We start from the raw sequence: 19,700 nt of genomic DNA, 5'->3' as shown, positions 1-19,700 counted from the left end.
AGGGAGGGTCAGACAGACTGGCTCCAACCCGGGGTGCCCTGAGCCACGCCACCCTCCACAGAGCGGAGCAGGTGTCCCCTGTGTCACCCTTAGAGCTGGTATAGAGGTACACATGCCTGGCTCATGGCAGCCTATCAGTACATGGGAGCTAATGTTTGTACATTTTAGCTCCTCCCCCCCCCTTTTTTTTTTAAAGATTTTATTTATTTGACAGAGATCACAAGCAGGTAGAGAGGCAGAGAGAGAGGAGGGGAAGCAGGCTTCCCGCTGAGCAGAGAGCCCGACACGGGGCTCGATCCCAGGACCCAAAGACCACGGACGACCTGAGCCAAAGGCAGAGGCTCAACCCACTGAGCCACCCAGGTGCCCCAGCTCCCCCTTTTTTTTAAAGGTTTTATTTATTTACTTGAGAGAAAGAGAGATAGTGACAGATAGCAAGAACAAGCACAACCAGGGAGGAGAGGGAGAAGCAGGCTCCCGCTGAACAGGGAGTTGGACATGGAGCTCAATCCCAGGACCCTGGAACCATGAGCTGAGTAGAAGGCAGAGGTTTAACTGACTAAGCCACCCAGGTGCCTTAGTTTTGTGTTTTGTTTTCTTCCTTTTTCTAAGAGAGACACAAAATAGTGAAGTACAAAGCACTTTCCTAGAGCTAACGTGGAGTTTGTTTTTTGTTTTGTTTTGGTAATTTTTTTTTTAAGATTATTTATTTATTTATTTGACAGACAGAAATCATAAGTAGAGAGGCAGGCAGAGAGAGAGGAGGAAGCAGGTTCCTTGCTGAGCAGAGAGCCCTGATGTGGGGCTCAATCCCAGGACCCTGAGATCATGACCTGAGCCGAAGCCAGAGGCTTTAACCCACTGAGCCACCCAGGCGCCCCGAGGAGCTAACGTGTTTGAAAGCACACGCATTTGGAGGCGTTTGTCTCTGGACGTCCAAAGAGTAGAGGAGAGAGAAGAAAAGCCCCTGGCTTTTGGTGGCTACTGTAGCCAGCAGCTCTCATGTTTGTCCCTTCTTGACCAGCAAGTGGGACAGCAGGTGGCAGCTGGGGGTGCATGGGGCACAGGCACTGGGTTCCAGTCCTGGTCCTGCCACATGCTTGCTGTGTGACTTCGGGCGAGTTACTAAACTTCTCTGAACCCTAAATTTCCCTTTTTCAAAATGGGGATGCTGCCTACCCCTCGGGGCACCGTGAGGACTCGTGGGCTCATGTGTGTAAAGTCCCAGTCCTCCCTAAGTGGCAGCTACTGGCTTCTGATGTCTGTACACTTGGGGAAAGAGAGACTGTTTTGGTTTACCTGTCACTGTCCTTCCACAGGAAGCCGAGATCGACAGCATTCACCAGTTAGTTGTCGGAGCAACTGAGAATATCAAGGAGGGTAATGAAGACATCAGAGAGGTGAGTACTCTTGGGCCCCCCAGGTCTCCCCAGTGTGGCACCACGTCTGGGCAACAGCCGTCGTCTTGCTGGCATGGCTGCCTGAGTGCCTTGCTGGGGCCCAACCCCCAGGGCTCACCTGATGGCACCACACAGTCTCATCTCCATCCCCACCAAACCCTGGGCCCCCACTATTGCCAAGAGACATGACTCACGGCCCTCCAAAGGAGCAGTGAGAGGCGTATGAGGTCACTCTTGGCAAGGGCTGGACCAGATCCCTAAAGCCAGGGGTGGGCTCCACTGGAGAAGCTTCTTAAAACCCCTCCCTACCCCAAGGGCCAAAGCCTTGGTTCCTGTTTTTTGGGGCCACCATGGTAGACTGTCCTCTGTGTGTGGTGCTCAGGCTGGGTTGACATGGGGCCACCACTGGCACTGTACTCCCGGGGGACTGCAGCCTGGCCAGTCCTGGTGCGCTTGGTCGGTGCATGTGGTTTTAACTCTGGGATACACGTGGACCGTTTCTGGGTGTTTCCTGGGAGAAACAGGGAAATACCTGTTTGCCTACGGATTCTAGACCCACTCTGTGGTTTTGCCTAATAATTACGGCCAGCATAGGCTCCAGCGATAACGCTGCTCCCGCCCAGTGGAGGGAGAGTGTGCAGACAGGTGGAGTGCTGGAGGGCTTTGACACCAGGATCCCCTGTGATGCAAATCCCTGTGCTCCTCCTCCCCACCCCTCCCAGGCCATTAAAAACAACGCTGGCTTCCGAGTGTGGGTCCTCTTCTTCCTGGTGATGTGCTCCTTCTCCCTACTCTTCCTGGACTGGTATGACAGCTAGCCTGTCCGGCTGCTCCTGGCGGATGGTGCGTTGTCAAGGGTCACCGGGATGGGAGCGGGACTGTGAGATTTCATCACCGCACCATTCAGGGGGGAGGGGGCTGGGACAGAGGCACACTGTCACAGAAGGAACACCCAGACCTGTGGGTTTAAGCCCATTTGGTAGCGGAAAGAGAAAATAACACAAGTGGAAAGTGGCCTATATAGCAGCAATCCTGACTTGAGGTGGGGTGGGGGGGCTCACCGGCTGCACCTACAGCTGCAGGCCCGGGGCTCAGGGAGGCTCTTGCCTTGCCCTTCCAGCGGCTTCGGGGAAAAGTGCCGGTTGGTAACTTCTCACAATGATCATTTCTTTGTTTCCTGTGGCTTCTTCTCTGCCTGAGCCCTGTGATAGCCTCACTATATTCTAGAAACAAACCTTTGTCCTGTTAATGTAATAAATGCACCTAGAGCTACTTCGTGTCCTGTTAGTGGGTCACAGAAGTGCAGCTGACGCCTGCCTGCTGGGTGGGGAAGAAGGGTGGGGACAGACTCTGGACACTCAGGAGGGGCCCCCTGGAGCTTGTGTCCAGAGCCAGAACCTGGCCTACGGCTCCCCGACCTGTGTGCCTGACCCTTGAGGAAACAGGAGCACCAGTTTGCAGTGGGAAGTTCGAGACTTCTGGAGCCACTTTGGTGCAGAAGCTCGCTGGTGGTCCGTGGGGCCCCACGCCTGTGTGCGATACTGACTGTCGCGCAGCTGCGGGCTCCTTGTGTTCCTTGTTTGCACAGAGCGAAAGTGTTGGAAGTTACCTGTGAGTGAGTTTACAGCCAATAAAACATCTAGATGGTACCAAGGGGTGTGTTGCTTTAGTAGTGCACATACATGGGCCTGGCCACGCTCACAGACATGTGGTCCCTGCTCACCGAGGGACCTCGCAGCCTTTATTGCATGCGCAGCTCAGGCTCGCTACCCGCCCTACTTCCAGCCCCAAGCCCACAGCCATGGTTTCAGAACACCCTTGATAATGAAATCAGGTTTTGGAAACAGTAATGGAGTCGACTGTGATCACCATGCTTGTTTGCAACAGGTCTTGCACTAGTTGTCATTTATTTTTGATCTACTAAAAAACAGTGAAATGTTTGACATGTCCACCAGAAACAACACATTCAAATAACATGGAAGAAAATGTCTGTGAATGTCTTTTTTTCTATTTAATCATCTTACATACTTATCTAACTGGCAATTTTGTAAACATGTACTTTAATGTCAAGATTCAGGTTGAAACATCATTTTCTTACAAAGATTGTGAATTGAAATGTCATCATTGGGTTTGCAAGTTGCCACACCAGCCCCTCTCAGCCTTTCCTGCCTGCTTCTACAGTAAAGGAGTTCTGGTTCACAAAATAAGTCAGTCTTGGCTCCCCAGCAATTACATTTTCACTTTTCCAACACAAATAAGTTTTTGAAAACTAACTTGCTAACAGGGCTACTGGTGCAAATTTATTCATAACCAAAGAGAACAAAAAGACCAAAGGGGTTTTGTTCCTATTCAACACGTCACAGAGCAGACGGACTACCTATGGGGGGACAGAGTCCTGGAGCCCGCGGCCCAGGGACCACTCTTTCCACAGCCTCACGTGCGCTGGAGCGAAACACAGTGCTCTCCACCCAAGATGCCAACTCCGGTGGGGCAGGGGGGAATAGAGACCCCGAGTGTTCGGCAGCGGGACACGTGCACACATAGGGATGAGCACTGGGAAGGAAGGGGTGCATCCGCTCCCGGATGTCCTGTTTTCCTTCCTTCTCTATACCTCTCACTACTGTGCATCTCAGCGATGGCCCTGTTGCCGCCTGACTGAAGGTTGGAAGAAATTCTGAAGTACAGCTTGCTCTTAGCAACATGGGATCACTGTGAATATGGCTGTGGACTGAGGACTGCAAACGGCAAGGGCGGGGGGGGGGGCGGGCGGGGCGTGTAAAATAAATCAGTTCCACAAAATTCATTATTTGTCTGAATCCAAACCCCTTGCATATCCAGTGTAAATTTGTTTTTTGATAGCTTCCAATAAGTCCCAGTAAAGTAGCTAAATGGAGATTCCTTAACATGGAAGGTGGTGTCGGAGCTCTTTAAGCTGCGCTGATATGCCGTGGTTTTATGCCCATGAGCGGCCAGCGGCAGAGGCTGTATTTGCAAAGCAGTAGCAGCAAATGGAAGCGGCTGCACCATAAATGAGTAACCTCTAAAGTATCGGTAATTACATTTAATGAAACGTCCCTCCGAGTCCCTTGGTTACCTTCAAGTGACACCTCATAAGGAACCTGCCCGTCTCACTGAGCGGACTTCTCAGCGGTTTCGGTCTCCTGCTCAGACAGCTTCTCTTCCGACAGAACAGACACCCAGGGGGAGACCGAGCGCGTGATGCTCTGCTTGGCCAGGTTGTAGTGGTTGATGACGGTGTAAAACTTCTCCCGGGCGCTGGAGTCTTGCTCCGCATAGTAGCTCTCCAAGCCTTCTGGAATGCACTGCGTGTTCTGAAAAACAAGAGGCCGCTGAGACACAGGCACCGAGGCTGGAGGGGAGGCCAGCGTGTGTCTCCAGGTAACACCTCACAGATGTTTACCAAGCACCTTCCCAGGGCCGAGAGGAGAAAAAGAATGATCTGAAAAAGCGGGAAGGGGTCCTGCCTTTGGCACAGCCCAGCAACCACCGGACACCGATTTAGGGAGGTGACAGGGTCAACCTCCCTAACAAGGCCAGGACACAGCAGTCCTTGGGCTCCGGGGGCATGTGTGTAATGACTGTGGGCCTTCCTGCTTCTCTAAAGATCTCACCCTGGTTGTCATTTTATCTTCCATCTACCAGAAACCACATAGTCAAGTAGTGAAGGGAGGGAAGTCGGAAAGGCCTCCTGGGAGCTAGGCTTTTAACAGGGGAGGCGGAAGGAGAGTGCTGGAGGCAGAGGAGACCGGCCTCGAAGACAGTCCACAGCACCACGAGGAACACACTGGGAAGAGTGACCTGGGTCCCAGAGGCAGCCACATAAGGCCTGCAAGGTCCTGTGAGGGAGCAGTGTGACCTTATGATCCAGAGAGCAGCAAGATGTCCCCGAGGACCCCAGACAGCCTGCTGGGGTGGGGAGGGGCTATCCCGGACAGCTGTCCACAAAGGAAGAGGCTCTGCCCCTAGAAGCAACAGAACCCTGGGGAGATAAGGGGTGGGGAGACCATCAGCTCTCATCAGTTGGTAAAAGGTCTGGGACCCCCAAAAGTTAAAACCCTGCACCCCAGGCTGCCTTTCCTTATCAATCCAGGAGCCAAGCTAAGCCACTGCCCCACCACGGCTGACATGGCCAGCCCACACGACAAGAGGTAGAGCTCAGGCCCACAAGAGAGGTGCGTGGGGCTGTGGGTTGTCTTCCACCAGCCATCCCCCCAGAGCTAAGCAGGCACTTGGCGCCCAGCTAACATTTCCCAGCTCCCCTGGCTGCCAGGTGAGGCCATGGGACCACTGGCCAATGGGACAGGAGTGGATGTCGGCTCTCTCCCACGGCCCTTTCTTGGCTGCCTTTGCCCAGGGAAGAATACCTTGGGAGCTGGCAGGGCAGCAGTGAGACAGAATCGGGGCTCCAAGATGACCTCACAGAACCTCACCGCCTCCCAGCTGACCCTTAACGTGAGAAAGGTCAACTTCCAGCTTGTGGAAGCCATGTTAACCCGCGTGTCTAAGCAACCAGAGCCACGCGTGAACACCATGGTGCCTCTCTCAGATGGTGAGGAGAGACTGCAGCTAAGATGGGTGCCCGGCCTTGGCCACCTCCATGGTCATCAGGAAGGGTTTCACAGCCCAGATTCTCCGCCAGCCCCGAGAGGTCTAACTCAGCACATTTTCCTGGGAGCCATCTGTATGTTCAAACATCTCAGATACTCTGAGGCTCGGTGCCCTGAGTCCCATCTCTCTGGCCTGTCTCGGCCGTGGCCACCCAGCTGGCAAGTGCACAGCCGGGACCTGAAGCCCAAGCCCCACCAAGGGCACTCCGACCACCTCATGGGGCTCAGCAAGAAGCCAAGCTGCTCCAAGTGTCCATTCACCTCCCCCAGGCAAGCACCATGTGGACACTGATGGGACCTTTGATGACCACATCTCTGGGCACCTCAGGCCACTGCTAGGATGGCCAGCCACGGCTGCTGCACCGTGGACGTGGGCACCAAGAGACCCCAGGGCCAGCCCGGGATGCAGCCGGGGAACCCTCTCCAGGAGCCTTGTCCTGGTCTGGGGCCAGCTCTTGCTCAGTCTCTGAAAGCTAAAGGCAGATTGGGGGGGGGGGGGCTGCTCCTTGAGGTCTTCCTGTAGATTTGAGGTCCACCTGCCATCTCTCTGGCAGAAGAAAACGGGACTGGGGTTTTTGCCTCCTATGCCGCTGTTCTTCCTCTCCTGACCTTCTCTTCATCCCTGACAGCTTGCCAAGTGCTTTCCACGCACCTTCTCTCACTGTGAGGAAGCTTCCAGCAGCGTGCTTTTACAGACAGGGCTAGGGAGACCCAGGGAGGGGAAGTACCTCTCCAGCCTGGGCCTCCAGCTCAGAGTGTCCAGAACCCCACACACTGTTACCCTGCGAAGCTGCCAACAGGTGACCTGCTCAACTCAAACACAGGACAGTGAGCCACGGAGGCAGTAAGCCCGGCCCCGAGGCAGAACCATGGTTTGCCCAGAGCACCGACAGGCTTAGATCCAGCCAGTGTCCGGGCCTGTCCCGGTACACACAGGCCTCAGGAGCGAGGTAAGGCTCTCGGGTTCCCAGCGCACAATGGGTTCCGTGCCCTGCCCGCATGACCAACTCAGCCTTCAGCACCCTCGCGGGCCAGGGCCAGTGCCGGGATTGGCAGTGCTCACGGGGGCTGCGAGGCCTCCCGACAAAGCTGCCATGGCCCGAACCAGGTAAGCACCACGGCCTGCACAACATCCTCTTGGGGGACAGACTGTAATGTCCTCTGAACCCAGAGGCCTCCCCAGCGGGCAGGTCCATGTAGCCTGGCGGTTGCCTGGCGTCAAAAGCAGGGACACGGGGCTGAGCACGTGATGCTTGCCACCCCAGTCGTGGAAAAGCTCCTGTGCACTCAGACGTGGCAGCCTCTCATGATGAAGGTCCCTCTCCCCCAGGATGCTTCTCCCGGGACACTGACCACAGAAGTGTCAGTGTGAAGTGACCAGGCATGGCTGAGGACCAGCTCTCCCACGAGTGGACTGCCCAGCATGCCAGGCACTGGGGATGCCAAAACACCAGGCCACAGCCCAGGCCATGGGCCATATGAAACCGACCCTGCTGGTCCCCTGCTCCCACCCCGTGGCCCTCCCCTAGGAAGCCCAGGCTCTGCGGCTCCAACACCAGGAAGTGGCAAGCCTGGCCTCTCAGCAGAGCACGGTCAGTGCCTGCTTGGCGTGGCTGACAGATGCCGTGGTGTCGTGCCTGGTCCAGTGCCTGGCCCGCAAGGGACTGTTTCCTCACTGGTGGGTCTGAGAAGGTAGTGAGGGGGTGAAAGACAGGTCAGCGTGGGCTGCAGGGACACGTGGAGAGCACTGGGGTCCAGCACAGTCCACAGTATGTCCACGCATCTCTGTCGCCCAGGCCGGTGCCTCTCATGTTTTCCTGCCTGGGCGACTGAGAGAGGCTCTGAGCTGCTGGCTGGTTGGTTATGGGACATAGTCACCACGGGCCTTCCCTTCAGCCCAGGACTGTCTGCCCCACGGAAAACGGGCCTCCTGCCTCCTCCCCGCTCCCTACTGCCCGAGATACCAGGATCACAACTACCTACCAGCCCTCAGGGAACACAGGGAGATATTTCCGGGAGAGGACAGTCTGCAGCGTGCTGCCCATCCCAGTCTGCCTGTCCAGGGTGTCAGTGGGGGCAGCGGGAGCCATGCCCTGGAAAGAGCGTGACCATGGAGGCCTGCCCATGCCACAGGTCATATCTACCGCAGCTCCTCCTGCTCCCGGCCTCAGCTCCCCTGCCTACGACACGGGGCAGGGGAGCCCCACCTCCTGGGTGGCCATGAGGACCAAAGGCAGCGATGGGCCACTCAGGTAAGAAGCCGTGATGTGTCCGTGCTCACACAGTGGACAGGGAAGATCAAAAGCTGTAGGGGCACCACCAAGGGGACGCCTGCATCTCAGCAGCAGCTCGAACCCGGCTGTGTCTGGGGGGAAGCAGCAGCCCCCGTCCAGCAAGGCAGGCAGCCACCCTGTCCCCAATCAGCACTGCCACCGGCCCTTCGCTCTGTCCTCCCTTCCTCCACTCGCCAGCACAGAGTCCTAAGAACCTGGGCCATGTGATCCTCCACGCCAGGCTAGGCCGGGGCCTCTAGACCTGACAGCATGCCTCCCCTCCCCCTGCCCCCTGGGCACTGGGCCAGGGGGATTGGACGGTTCTGCTGCTGCCCACACGGACTGCTGGAGGAACCTGCGGGGAGGCACTGAGGTGGGCTGGTGGTAGGTGAGAACCCCAGTTCTGGGGTGAGCCTGGGGCCAGGGGCTCCCAGGAAGTTCTGACCCAGCCTGTCTCAGGCCAGACTTTGCACCCTCATGCCCCTCTGTGGGCAAGTGTGCAGAGGTCACCAAAGCTCCCTGCACCTCCACCCTCAGACAGAATGACCACCGGCTCAGCAAGGTAATCCAAGCAAGCGCGTTCCAAGCAGCCCCTGGCCCATGGCCAGCGTTCGTCAGTGTTCCTTGTGCACAGGTGAGAACATGCACCTTGGTGCACCGTGGTGAGAATGCGTGTGGACGGTCTACAGGAAATACCCGTGGGTCAAAATGGGCAGCTTGGGCAAGTTCCCATTCCTTTTAAAGCCTGTCCATAGTACTCCCATAATAACTTCAAGGTTTAGGAAAAAGGCAGAAACCAAGCATCCCCCCAGCCCATATCTGCCTGCCTAAATCCCCCGCCATGACACTCCCGGTGGGAGTGGCCTGCACCTCCTCTCACCCACAGCACAGGCGGCTGTCCTCAGGCTTACGCCAGGACTTCTGTGGCCTCTGTGGGGTCCCTCTGGCTCTGGGGTCCCATGGGACCCCCCCCTTCACGCACCACACCTTCCCTCCCCCCCAGCTTTAGCCAAGGGCTTTTAGACACAGACTAGCAGCTCCCCAGTCCTCCTAGCCAGGGTTTCCAGGAAGGACACCTGCCCCCAATTAGATGGAAAGGCCAGTGGAAAATGCTGAAGTCCCGGGAGATGCAGTGACAGAACGTTACCGGACTCTCAATTCCCAAGGCTGGCTGGGCCCCAGGCTCACCCACAGAGCCTCTAAATACCCAGAGACCTGCCCTTCCCCCTGCAAGGGTCTCCTCTCTTGGACTCCACCTGCCCAGCCTAGGTTTTCGAGCAGAATTGGCCTTGTGGGCTGGGCAGTTTAGCCTGTTGCCTCCTCCACGCAAGCAGCTTGCCCTGGTCCAGAGAGAACAAGTCCGGAAGCAAACCCTGGGTTCTCCCGATGGAGCTGCCGGCCCTGGTTGTTTGTAAGCAGTCTGCCCAGTCCCCAGGAAGCTGTCCTCTGTGCACCCTGTTCCCATCAGGGCACCACTCCTGCATCTGCTTTGCTTCCTCTCCATGACATCAGCCACTCTGCTTCACCCAGCTCTGGACCAGGTCCTCCCCTCCTCCTTCCCTGCACCCCATCCCCCAAGTCGTCTCTCCATCCCCAGCACCCTTGAGCAGGCCAGACCCTTCTCTCACCCCAGGCTCCCTGCAGCAGCCTCCTGGGTCATCTCACCGAACCTCCACCCTCCACAGGCAACCGAGTGGCTATGCCCTCACTTCCCCCTTGCCCTCCCCCAGGGCCTTTGCCTGGCCCATAGCTGGCTCACATCCCCCTGCCCCCAGTCCTCCAGACTAACCAGATCTGCACCGCCCTGCTGTCCCGTGTGCACCGCTGCTCCCCCAGCCAGCCTGGGTTGGCCCTGCCGGTCTCCAGCGTCTGCTAATGAGCTTGCTTGGTCAAGGGCTTCCCTCCCCTCCTTGAAGCCCCCAGGTCCTCTGGGTTGGCCTCCTTTAAACAGTGGCATCTCCTGAGCTTCCAAGCAGACCATAACCTCTCCCAGCCCATCCAGGAGGTGCACGGGTTCATTGAAGGCAGCATGGGGGTGGGGGGCGCTTTTCCCCCTGGGTCCCCACACAGTTGCCTCACTGGCCTCCTATGAGCTTTGCTCAAACTTGACAACCCTTCTAGAAACTGCAGTCCCCAACCCTGCTTTGCTCTTCTATTTTCCATCGCTTATAACCTAACTCGGTATACGACTGACTTTACGTTTCTTTTGAGAATAGCAGGGAGCTTCCCAAAGGTGGGGACCTTCAGCCAATGGGTCCTGGCTGGAGTTCAGCACCCGGATAAGAGCAGCCGCAAGGGGCCCACGGCAGGCACGACATAACGACATATACACTTGCAGTGCAGAGAAAGGGCTGAAGGGCAGCGTGAGTTCTGGCTTCGCTGGCTAACTCATGCGAGGGCTCCGTGGCCCTCGCATCACCGAAACCCAGAGCAAAGCCACAGGGTGACAGGTGACAAACCAAGTCCGTCCGTGTGTGCCCGCAGCATGGGCCGCTCCTGCTTTAATTCAGGCAACACCAGATCCAGGAATTCATCCTTTTCCCTCTTCACACTGGCTCTGGAGAGTTCAGAACCAAATGTGGGCCCAGATGCTGAGTGTGTGGGAAACGGGAGCAAGTGAACAGCAAGGCCATCTTACTTCCTCGTGCTTCACCTCTTACCCCTCGTCTCTCCCCCCCCAATCGCCCTTTTTTTGTTTTCACTTAATCCTTTTGCTCCCAGTGTATGCTTCTGTGCTCCTTGCAGACTTTCTGGAACGCAGAGTCATCAGAGAAAAGCAAGCATTTCCACGTGCATAGGGAGCCCAGCCAAGCAGGCACCAGGGGGAGCAGGCAGCCAAGGTGTGTGGGACGTGTGCCCAGCCCTGCCCCCATTCCCCGTCATGCCAGCCCTTCCTCCCTCAGGGCCTCTGCTCCCCTATCTTGAGGTCAAGTCCCAGGAGCCGCCTTGCTACAGATCGCCTTCTCCCCTGCCCCTCTGCCTCCTTTCCATGCTCCCCACTCCCCACCCCCAGCTTGACGGAAGAAGCAGGAGAAGCCCCTGCTTCTCAAGTGCCTATCCCCTCCGGGAGGGCGCCTGGGGCCTCAGGGGGAGGTGGAGCCTTACCTTGAGGATGAACCCATCGGGGCAGGCACGGTCATACTTGTACACCTTGTAGACAACCAGGAAGACAACACAGGTGAGGAAGGCCAGGGCGAAGAGGACCAGCACGGAGACCTGTGGGTAGAAGTGGGGCCCATCAGGGTGGCTGCGAAGACCCGCGTGCGGGGGCAGCCAGACAGACACACGGACATACTCCAGTGCACGAAGAGACCGTCTCTAGAAGGAGACCCACACTGGAGTCCCGGGAGGCTTTGGGGACGAGAGGTCAGAAGACTCGCTTTTCACTGAACAACTTTCTCACCACATCCACAAGCTCTCTTTATTGTAAACGCCCTGTTTTTAGTCTTCCAGGTCCTGTCTGGGGAGCTCGGGGTACAGACACGATAGACTCATAGACACTTGGAAGCATGGTTGAGCCAGGGGTGCGGGTTGCCTTTCTGCCTGCTGACAGTGACCGAGGTGACTCATCAGCAAGCAGCTCATCAGCTGTTCCAGATGTCTCCTGAGCCCGGGCCACCAGCTCTGCCGTGGGGCCGGGACCGGCGAAGCAGGAAAGCCAGACTCTCCCGGGCCCCCGTCACCTCTGCCCTTAAGCTTCCTGTGTGCTCAGGTGTGCCCCCTCCCCGGAGAGCCGTCCCCGCTGGCGCAGGGGCACGGCCGCCTTCACCGCTGTATGCCAAGCTGGTTGGCACATAGTGTGTGCTCAGCCCACCCATGCGAATGGGTGCGGGACAGGAAAGCGGGTGCGGAGGGCGAGATCCTGCCCCAGCCCGAGAATGCGGAGCATGGGGGACAAAATGACACGGGATCTGAGTACCAAAGCTGCTCGCTTGGCTGCTGGGAGCCCCCTTGGCAAGGGCAGGGCATGTCTGGAGGCTAAAAGCTGATGCAAAGGCTCGACAGGTCAGGTCAGGGGAGCCTCCCCACCCTGCTAGCAGAGACAGCTTTCAGGGGAGAAAGTCCGAGGCAGTGGGCCCCTGGGTGCTGGCACAGGACAGGGGCTCCATAAACGTTAGCTACTCCCCTCCCCCTCCCCTTCCAGAGTCCCCGTGAGCTCCCTCTCCACACTGCACATAGCTCCAAGGCTGCTAAGCACCAGCAGAACTCCACCACTCTCTGGGGCTGCGGAAGAGGCTTGGGGGTGAGCCCCCAGCAAGCTGGGCACGGCCTCAAGCCAAGTGCAATGAGCCCCATCCGGGCTTCAGGAACCCTGGGCAGACGTCCCCTCATCCTGCAGGGCCCCGGTTACCATACTGGCTCTCTCCATCTGTGAAAGAAGAACAGAGTAGCTCTGAGCCAGGTGAGAAGATGCGTGTGAGGAACGCTCACCCAGAGGATAGAGGGACAGACAGCCGCCCCATGCGTCCCCCTCCCCCTGCCTCAGGCACGGCGTCATGGCCCCAGTTCCACTGCAGGGCTGTGGTGGTCCCCAGTCCCCTCACCCATGCCACAAGACGACACTTCCCCACCTCCCAGTTGCTGTGAGGGTAGGAAGGAGGCATGGATGGGCAACACCCACAGAGAATGGTAGTGTCTCCCATGGTGAGTACCGCCCCACCCCTGGGCCCTGCCTCTGTTTCCCAGGCTCTTCGTCACCAGTCTTCAGGGTCCTCGCCAGGCCTGTGTCGTGGTGGCCAGGAGCCCTGGCTGGGGTCAGCGCTGGGCCACTCAGAAGCAAAGCATGTGGCCTGCCATGCTGGGGCCAGCCCCCATGGAGAGCCCTCCCTTTCTGGCACTGGGTGGGCATGAGACATGATCGAGGTAGCCCACACACCTGAGGGCCCACGAGCACCCAGATCCTCCCTCCCCTCACACGCCTACCCTGGCCACCTGCCTCCCCACTCCTCCCCAGGTCACGCTCACAACAGCCAGGGCGACACCTGTCCCCTGTGTTCTCTGGCCCAGGGAACAGCCCTTGAGGCCCCAGGCAGCAAGAAGCCTCTGCATCACCTCCCATGAGGCCCTGCCTCCCCATCCCTAAGTCCCATCCGTCCCAATCACCATTTCTGTCCTCCACTCGCCTTTTCCCTTCCTGTGCCCTTGGGGTACCCTCCCTCACCTGGACTGTCCGGGCCGTGACCCTCTCCAGGTCAGAGAAACCACAGTCTGCCTAGACAGTCCATGCCACACAGGGAGTCCAGGCCTGACACATGGGCACAGGATGAAGTCACAGATAGTTTGGGGCCCGAGGTGCCCACAGGAAAGGCACCATGGGGTTCTGGGGGCTACTACGGCACATGGCAAGAACACAGCCGCAGACCCAGACAGTCCAGGGAGACTGCAGAGGCAGCAGAGAGCAGAGCTGAAGGAGGTCAAATCTGGAAGGAAGGAGAGGGGATGGCAGACCGAGGGCCATACGGTAACAGAGGCAGCAGCCAGAACCCTCGTGCTTTCCAACGAGAGCAGCAGCCTTGCTGGTGCTGACACGGGATGGGCACCTCTGGGCAAGGTGCTCAGCTCCTCTGAGTCTGGCTCCTGTCACCAAAAGGACCCAGCTCTCCTGGCGGATTGGAAGGCTGAAGATTTGATGCGGTCTGACTAAGGCCAGCCCCTGGGCACAGTGTGCACTGTGCAAGGAAGCATTTGCCCTTGTTGCTGCTGCTGTCATGCTTGTCAACCCTGCCCTCACTTGGGTCACAAGGCTACCAGAATGCTGGGCCTACCCCAACCCAATCTCCATGCCTAGGACCCCGCCACCTGCTAGCAGCCCTTCGGGGTAGCAAGGCCCGCTTCAGGGGCTCTGGATTGTCCAGGGCTGCCAGGCTGCCTTCCCCAAGGTGGTCTGTGGCAAGAGCTGTATCTAACAGAACTGGTTTCCTTCATAACCCTCTGTATTTTTTTTTTCCCTAAGTAGGCTCCGTGCCCAGCATGGAGCCCAACACGGGATTGAACTCACGATCCTGAGCTCAAGACCTGAGCTGAGATCAAGAGTAGGATGTTTAACTGACTGAGCCAGCCACATGCCTCATAACCCTTTGTATTTTATTTTAGGCATTTGAAAACATTCCAAAGAGGCACAAAACAGGTTAAGAAGTCCTGTTAGAATATTATCTCCTCAATGAAATATTAGCAAACTGAATTCAGTAATACACTAAAAGGATCATACACTATAATAAAATGGGATTCATTCCAGGAATACAAGGATGGTTCAACACCCGCAAATAAATGTGATCCATCATGTGAATAAAATGAAGGGTAAAAACGTGATCATCTTCAAGAGAGGCTGAACAAGTGTTTGACAAAATTCAACATTTATGATAAAAACTCAACAAAGTGGGTATAGAGGGAACGTGCTTCAACACAATAAAGGCCACCTAGGATGAGCCCACAGCTAACATCGTCATGGTGAAAAACTGAAAGCTTTCCCTCTAAGATCGGGAAAAAGACAAGGATGCCTATTCTCACCCCTTCTATTCACCACAGTACTGCAACCCGAGGCAGAGCATTAAGAAAAAGAAAAGGCATGCACATTGGAAAGGAAGAAGCAAAACTATCACTACTGTAGGATGACATATTACATATTAGAAAACACTGAAGATTCCACCAAATTCCACTCTCAGAACCAATCAACAAATCGATAAAGTTGTAGGACACAAAACCAATACACAAAAAATATGCAGTGTTTCTATACATAATAGCAAACTATCAAAAAGAGAAAGTAAGAAAACAGGCCCATCTGGGGCACCTGGGTGGCTCAGTCAGTTAAGCATCTGCCTTCAGCTCAGGTCTTGATCCCAGGTTCCTAGGATGGAGCCCAGCATTGTGTTCCCCCCTCAGCAGGGAGTCTAATTCTTCCTCTGCCCCTTACCCTGCTCATGCTCTCACACTCTGTGTTCTCTCATAAATAAATAAAATCTTTTTAAAAAATCTGTAATTGCATCTTAAAGAATATCTACAAACAGGTTTAACCAAGGAAGTGAAAGACCTGTACACTGAAATCTCTAAGACACTGATGAGAAAACGTGAAGATGACACAAATAATAGAAAGATACTCTGTGTTCGTGGTTTGGAAGAATATTGTTCAAATGTCCATTCTGCCCAAAGCAATCCACAGATTGAATGCAATGCAATCCCTACCAAAATTGCAGTGGCATTTTTCACAGAAATAGAACAATCTTCAAATCTGTATGGAACCACAAATGACCCCAAATAGCCAAAACCATCTCAAGAAAGAAGAACAAATCTGGAGGTATCGTGCTCCCTGATTTCAAACTACATTACAAAGCAAAAGCAATCAAACTGGTATGGTACAGACATAAAATTAGAGTACAGAACCCAGAAATGAGCCGACATATATGGTCAATTAATTTACAACAAAGAAGCTAAGAATGTACACGGAGCAAGGACAGCCTCTTCAGTAAGCAGTACTGGAAAAACCGGACAGCCAAACGCAAAAGAATGAAACCGGACCACTTTCTTACATGATATACAAAAACTAACTCAAAAGCAATTAAAGACCTAAACATAGGACTTGAAACTATAAAACTCCTAGAAGAACACAGAGGGGAGTTAAGCTCCCTGACACTGGTCTTGGCAATGATTTTTTTACATCTGACTCCAAGAGCAAAGGCAACACATGCAAATAGGCAAGTGGGACATCAGACTAAAAGTGGGACAGCAAAGAAAACCATCAACAAAATGGAAAAGCCAACCTCCTGAGTAGGAGAAAATATTTACAAGCCGTACATATCTGATAAGGGGTTAAAGTCTGAAATACATAAGGAACCCCTACAACTCAATAGCAAAAAACCAAACAATCCAATTTTTATATTGAGTCTTTGTGTTACACTGTTGAAATCACCATAATGGTATATGTCAAACAATTCTCAATGAACATACGCACACACATAATCTTACATCTTAGGGCATTCTTAAGCCTGTCCCTTGAATTTGGAAGCCACAACTGTGTTTGGTTTCCAGCGCCCCATCTGTTTAGGTTTAAAAATAAGCCCCATCTCTCAGCAAGGCTGTGGGGAACCACTTTCTCTGGGGCCCTCCTCCTGGAACCTGGCCTGGGCCTTTTATCTGGGATTCCCAGGCCTGATGACTGAGGAGCTCACAGAACCAAGAAAAGAGAACATGACAGTTCCAGGAATAGTCAAGGGAGAGACGCAAAGAAAGAAATCCATAGACAGGCAGGAGGAGATGCCCGGTGGGGCAAAACCCCTTTCCTGGAGGCTGTCCCCACTCTTCTTCCCCCACACCTTGCAAACCTCAAACCTCTCCTTGGCCCCACGTCTGCACAGACCTGGGAAGTGCCCCATGGTAGGAAAAGAAATGTGGGTTTCCTCTTTGCTCCGTGGCATAATGTTCCCCTGTGGTTATCATGGCCTGAGGAGAGAGCATGGGCCTTTCCAGAAAGATCCCCAGACGGCTCAGAATTGGATCCCAGCTCTGCCACCTGCCAGCTGTGTTCCTAAGCAGATCACCTGCATATCTCATCTCTGGAGAGGAGAACAAAGCCTCGTGCTCTTACACGTTCACTGGGAGAATGACTAGGGATAAAGGGTTTGATCACGTGCTAGGCCCATTAGGGCTTCAACTGTTTCTCTCCCTCCCCAAAATAGGGAAGCCGTACACCTTGGTACCTTTGAATGTGACCTATGGGGTCCCTGCAGATGTGATTAAACTGAGGTCACTGGGCCCTAATCCAATGTGACTATGTCCTTATAAAAAGAGGAAATTTGGACACACACACACACACAAGGAGAACCTTGTGAAGATGGACAGTTGAAGGATGCGTCTGCAAAGCCAACAAATGATAGGGTCACCAGCTACCACTGGAAACTAGGAAGAGGCAACAAAGGATTCCCCTCCCAGCTTCAGAGGGAGCACAGCCCTGCCGACCCCCACCTGGACCTGGGCTTCTGGCCTTTGGAATGGCAAGACCATCAGTTTCTGCTGGTTAAGGCACCAGTCGTGTGTTTGTGAGCTCTGGAGCACATACCATGAGGTTTCTAGCCCATCACTCGATGGCCCAGAGTGAACTCACACGGCCCCGAATGCCAGAGCTCTTTGAGCAGGGCTCACGGCTGGCTCGCCTCCCCTATGGGTGTTCTTTGTCTGTTGTCATCCCTGTCCCTCCCCAGCATGCCAGCCTGCATCACCTTCTCTCCTCCTCACCCTCCAAAGCCCTGACCAGGCCCACTGCCTCCAGGAAGGCTCTGGAACATCCCAGCCCCTCCCAACACCAGCAGCGCGTGCACATACCACATAGCCCAGCATCTCCTCTTCCCCAGTGATTCAAGTGAAATAAAAGTGTGTCCCAATTTGGAGAGTTTCACAAACCTCCCCTTCTCCCATGAGACAACTAAGAATATTCCAGAAAAAAAAAGTGAAAATTACCTACCCAGACATACCTGTCTCCTGGGAGCATTCTTCAGGCTTTCTCAAAGGTCGACAGGCCCTGACCAGAAGCATTCTGGAGAGCCCTAACCACCAGCAGCCCCATCTTTCAATCCATTCCAAAATACTCCAACTAGAAGACAAAACTAGCCATGCACTGCCCAACACGTGTCAAGAGCCCTGGGTTCCAGGCCTGCTCACACCCCACACACAAAGCAACTCTGGAAAAGGCATCCGTCCCCGACCTCTGGTTCCCTCTCTAAAGGAAATGGGCAGGCCAGCCTAGCACCCAAGCTTAGAGGGGGGTGCCCAGGAGACCCCCCCACTGGGCACCCCAGGTCACAGAGTGAACCCTTGTTACACAGCGGGAAGCCCAATCCCACACACTGTTGCAGTGCACATCTGGCCTAACAGAGGCTCAGTCACCCAAAAGACCCCACCTTCAAGTCGAGCCACAAGACCACCACATGATGCGAAGAGCCCAGGGGTGCCTGTGAGACGAGAAGCAGCAGCCACATGCAGGGACCCAGCCTTAAACATAAGGGCTCTGCCTCAGCTGTGTGTGAGAATCACAGGACCCCCCCGAGGATCCCAGCAAGGGGACCCCAGATGGGACCCCCGCCAGAGCCCCAGCAGTGGAATGCTGGGAGCAATACCCAGGCCCTAGTATTCCTTAAAACTTTCCAGATGCTGGGGCGCCTGGGTGGCTCAGTGGGTTAAAGCCTCTGCCTTCGGCTCAGGTCATAATCTCAGGGCCCTGGGATCAAGCCCCGCACCAGGCTCTCTGCTCGCAGGAGCCTGCTTCCCCCTCTCTCTCCCTGCCTGCCTCTCTGCCCACTTCTGGTCTCTGTCTGTCAAATAAATAAATAAAATCTTTTAAAAAAAAAACAAAAAACTTTCCAGATGCTTTGGGACACAACCAAAGCCCAGCACCATGTGGTAAACAGAGGATCCCCTCCTGCATGAAATTCCTGGAGCCTGGGGGCGACTAAGCTCCCACCCCAGCCTTGGCCCCCTTCTGCCAAAGTACCCTATGAAGAGTAGCTCCAGAGACTTCAACCATGCTCTGTGCCAAGGCAGGCAGTTTCAGTAAAGCTGGGGTACCCCTCAGGACAGCACCCGAAGGCACTACTACGGACTGCATTTCTCCTGCAGGGACACTGGGGCTCAGCCAGTGCAGGTGACCAGTGCAAGGCAAGCCAGCTGGGTCGGCTTAGCAGTGTCCCCTAAAGACACCCAGGTCCTAACCCCAGGAACCTGTGCATGTTGTCTTATATGCAAAAAGTGACTCTGCAGATGGATTTAATCCAGGTCTAGAGACAGGAAGGTCTCCTGCGTTATGCAGGTGGGCTCAAGTGAAATCCCAGGGGTCCTTACAAGAGGGAGGCAGAGACAGCAGACACTGGAGGACGCTGGGCTGCAGGTGGAGGAAGGGGCCCCGAGCCAAGGAATGGGGAGATGGTGAGAGCTCAAAAAGGCCAGGAAACAGATCCTCCCCTGGAGCCCCCTGAGGAACCCCCTGCCAATACCATGATGTGGCCCAGTGACGTGGATTCAGGGCTTCGGAGCCCCCAGAACTGTAACAGAATAAATGTGTGTTGTTCTGAGCCGCCCCGCTGGTGGTGCTTGGTTCTGGACGCTCCATGGAGCCAATTCACTTCCTTTGGAGCCCATCTCCCTGGTGCCCACCGAGGGAGGGAGGGTGTGGAGGGATCCAGCTGGCAGGCTGCCCAGCTCCATCTTCTCTGGGGGCACTTATCCAGCCGCCCTCGGGTACCCGAAGCCAACCCAGAGCATCTCCGAATCCAATGGGACATGAATTCAGTTTGCTGAGGTGCCAGTCTGTCTGGGTTTTCCGAGGGAAACGATCATGTACAGGAAGGAGGCGGGACCCGGGATGCTGGAGGCCTGGAGAGCATGGGTCCACAGCCAGCGCTGGTCCCCATCCATGC

At 55.3% G+C, this 19,700-nt stretch overlaps 2 protein-coding genes across 3 annotated transcripts in view; one reads left to right on the top strand and one right to left on the bottom strand.

Annotated features, from left to right (window-relative positions):
• LOC111148921 (syntaxin 18) overlaps positions 1-3,049 on the top strand; it is a 116,164-nt gene extending 113,115 nt beyond the window's left edge. Inside the window, exons 10-11 of one of the 2 annotated variants that reach the window (XM_022505712.1) lie at positions 1,320-1,400; positions 2,123-3,049. In XM_022505712.1, the coding sequence (XP_022361420.1) occupies positions 1,320-1,400; positions 2,123-2,218 (177 nt within the window). In that variant the 3' untranslated portion in view covers positions 2,219-3,049. Of the gene's footprint in view, positions 1-1,319 lie in introns of both variants that reach the window. The other variant, XM_022505711.1, reaches the window with a different exon arrangement.
• A 63-nt stretch (positions 3,050-3,112) lies between these two features.
• LOC111148922 (neuronal vesicle trafficking associated 1) overlaps positions 3,113-19,700 on the bottom strand; it is a 30,422-nt gene continuing 13,834 nt past the window's right edge. The window contains exons 4-5 of the mRNA XM_022505713.1: positions 11,407-11,517; positions 3,113-4,732 (exon numbers count right to left, since the gene is read on the bottom strand). Of these exons, the coding sequence (XP_022361421.1) occupies positions 4,529-4,732; positions 11,407-11,517 (315 nt within the window). The 3' untranslated portion in view covers positions 3,113-4,528. The remainder of the gene's footprint in view (positions 4,733-11,406; positions 11,518-19,700) is intronic.

Source organism: Enhydra lutris, unplaced genomic scaffold (genome assembly GCF_002288905.1).
Source record: "Enhydra lutris kenyoni isolate GAN:26980312 unplaced genomic scaffold, ASM228890v2 scaffoldscaffold21, whole genome shotgun sequence".
Classification (NCBI taxonomy): domain Eukaryota; kingdom Metazoa; phylum Chordata; class Mammalia; order Carnivora; family Mustelidae; genus Enhydra; species Enhydra lutris.
Note: the sequence above shows the minus strand (reverse complement) of the source record. Positions and strands in the feature narration are given on the sequence as shown.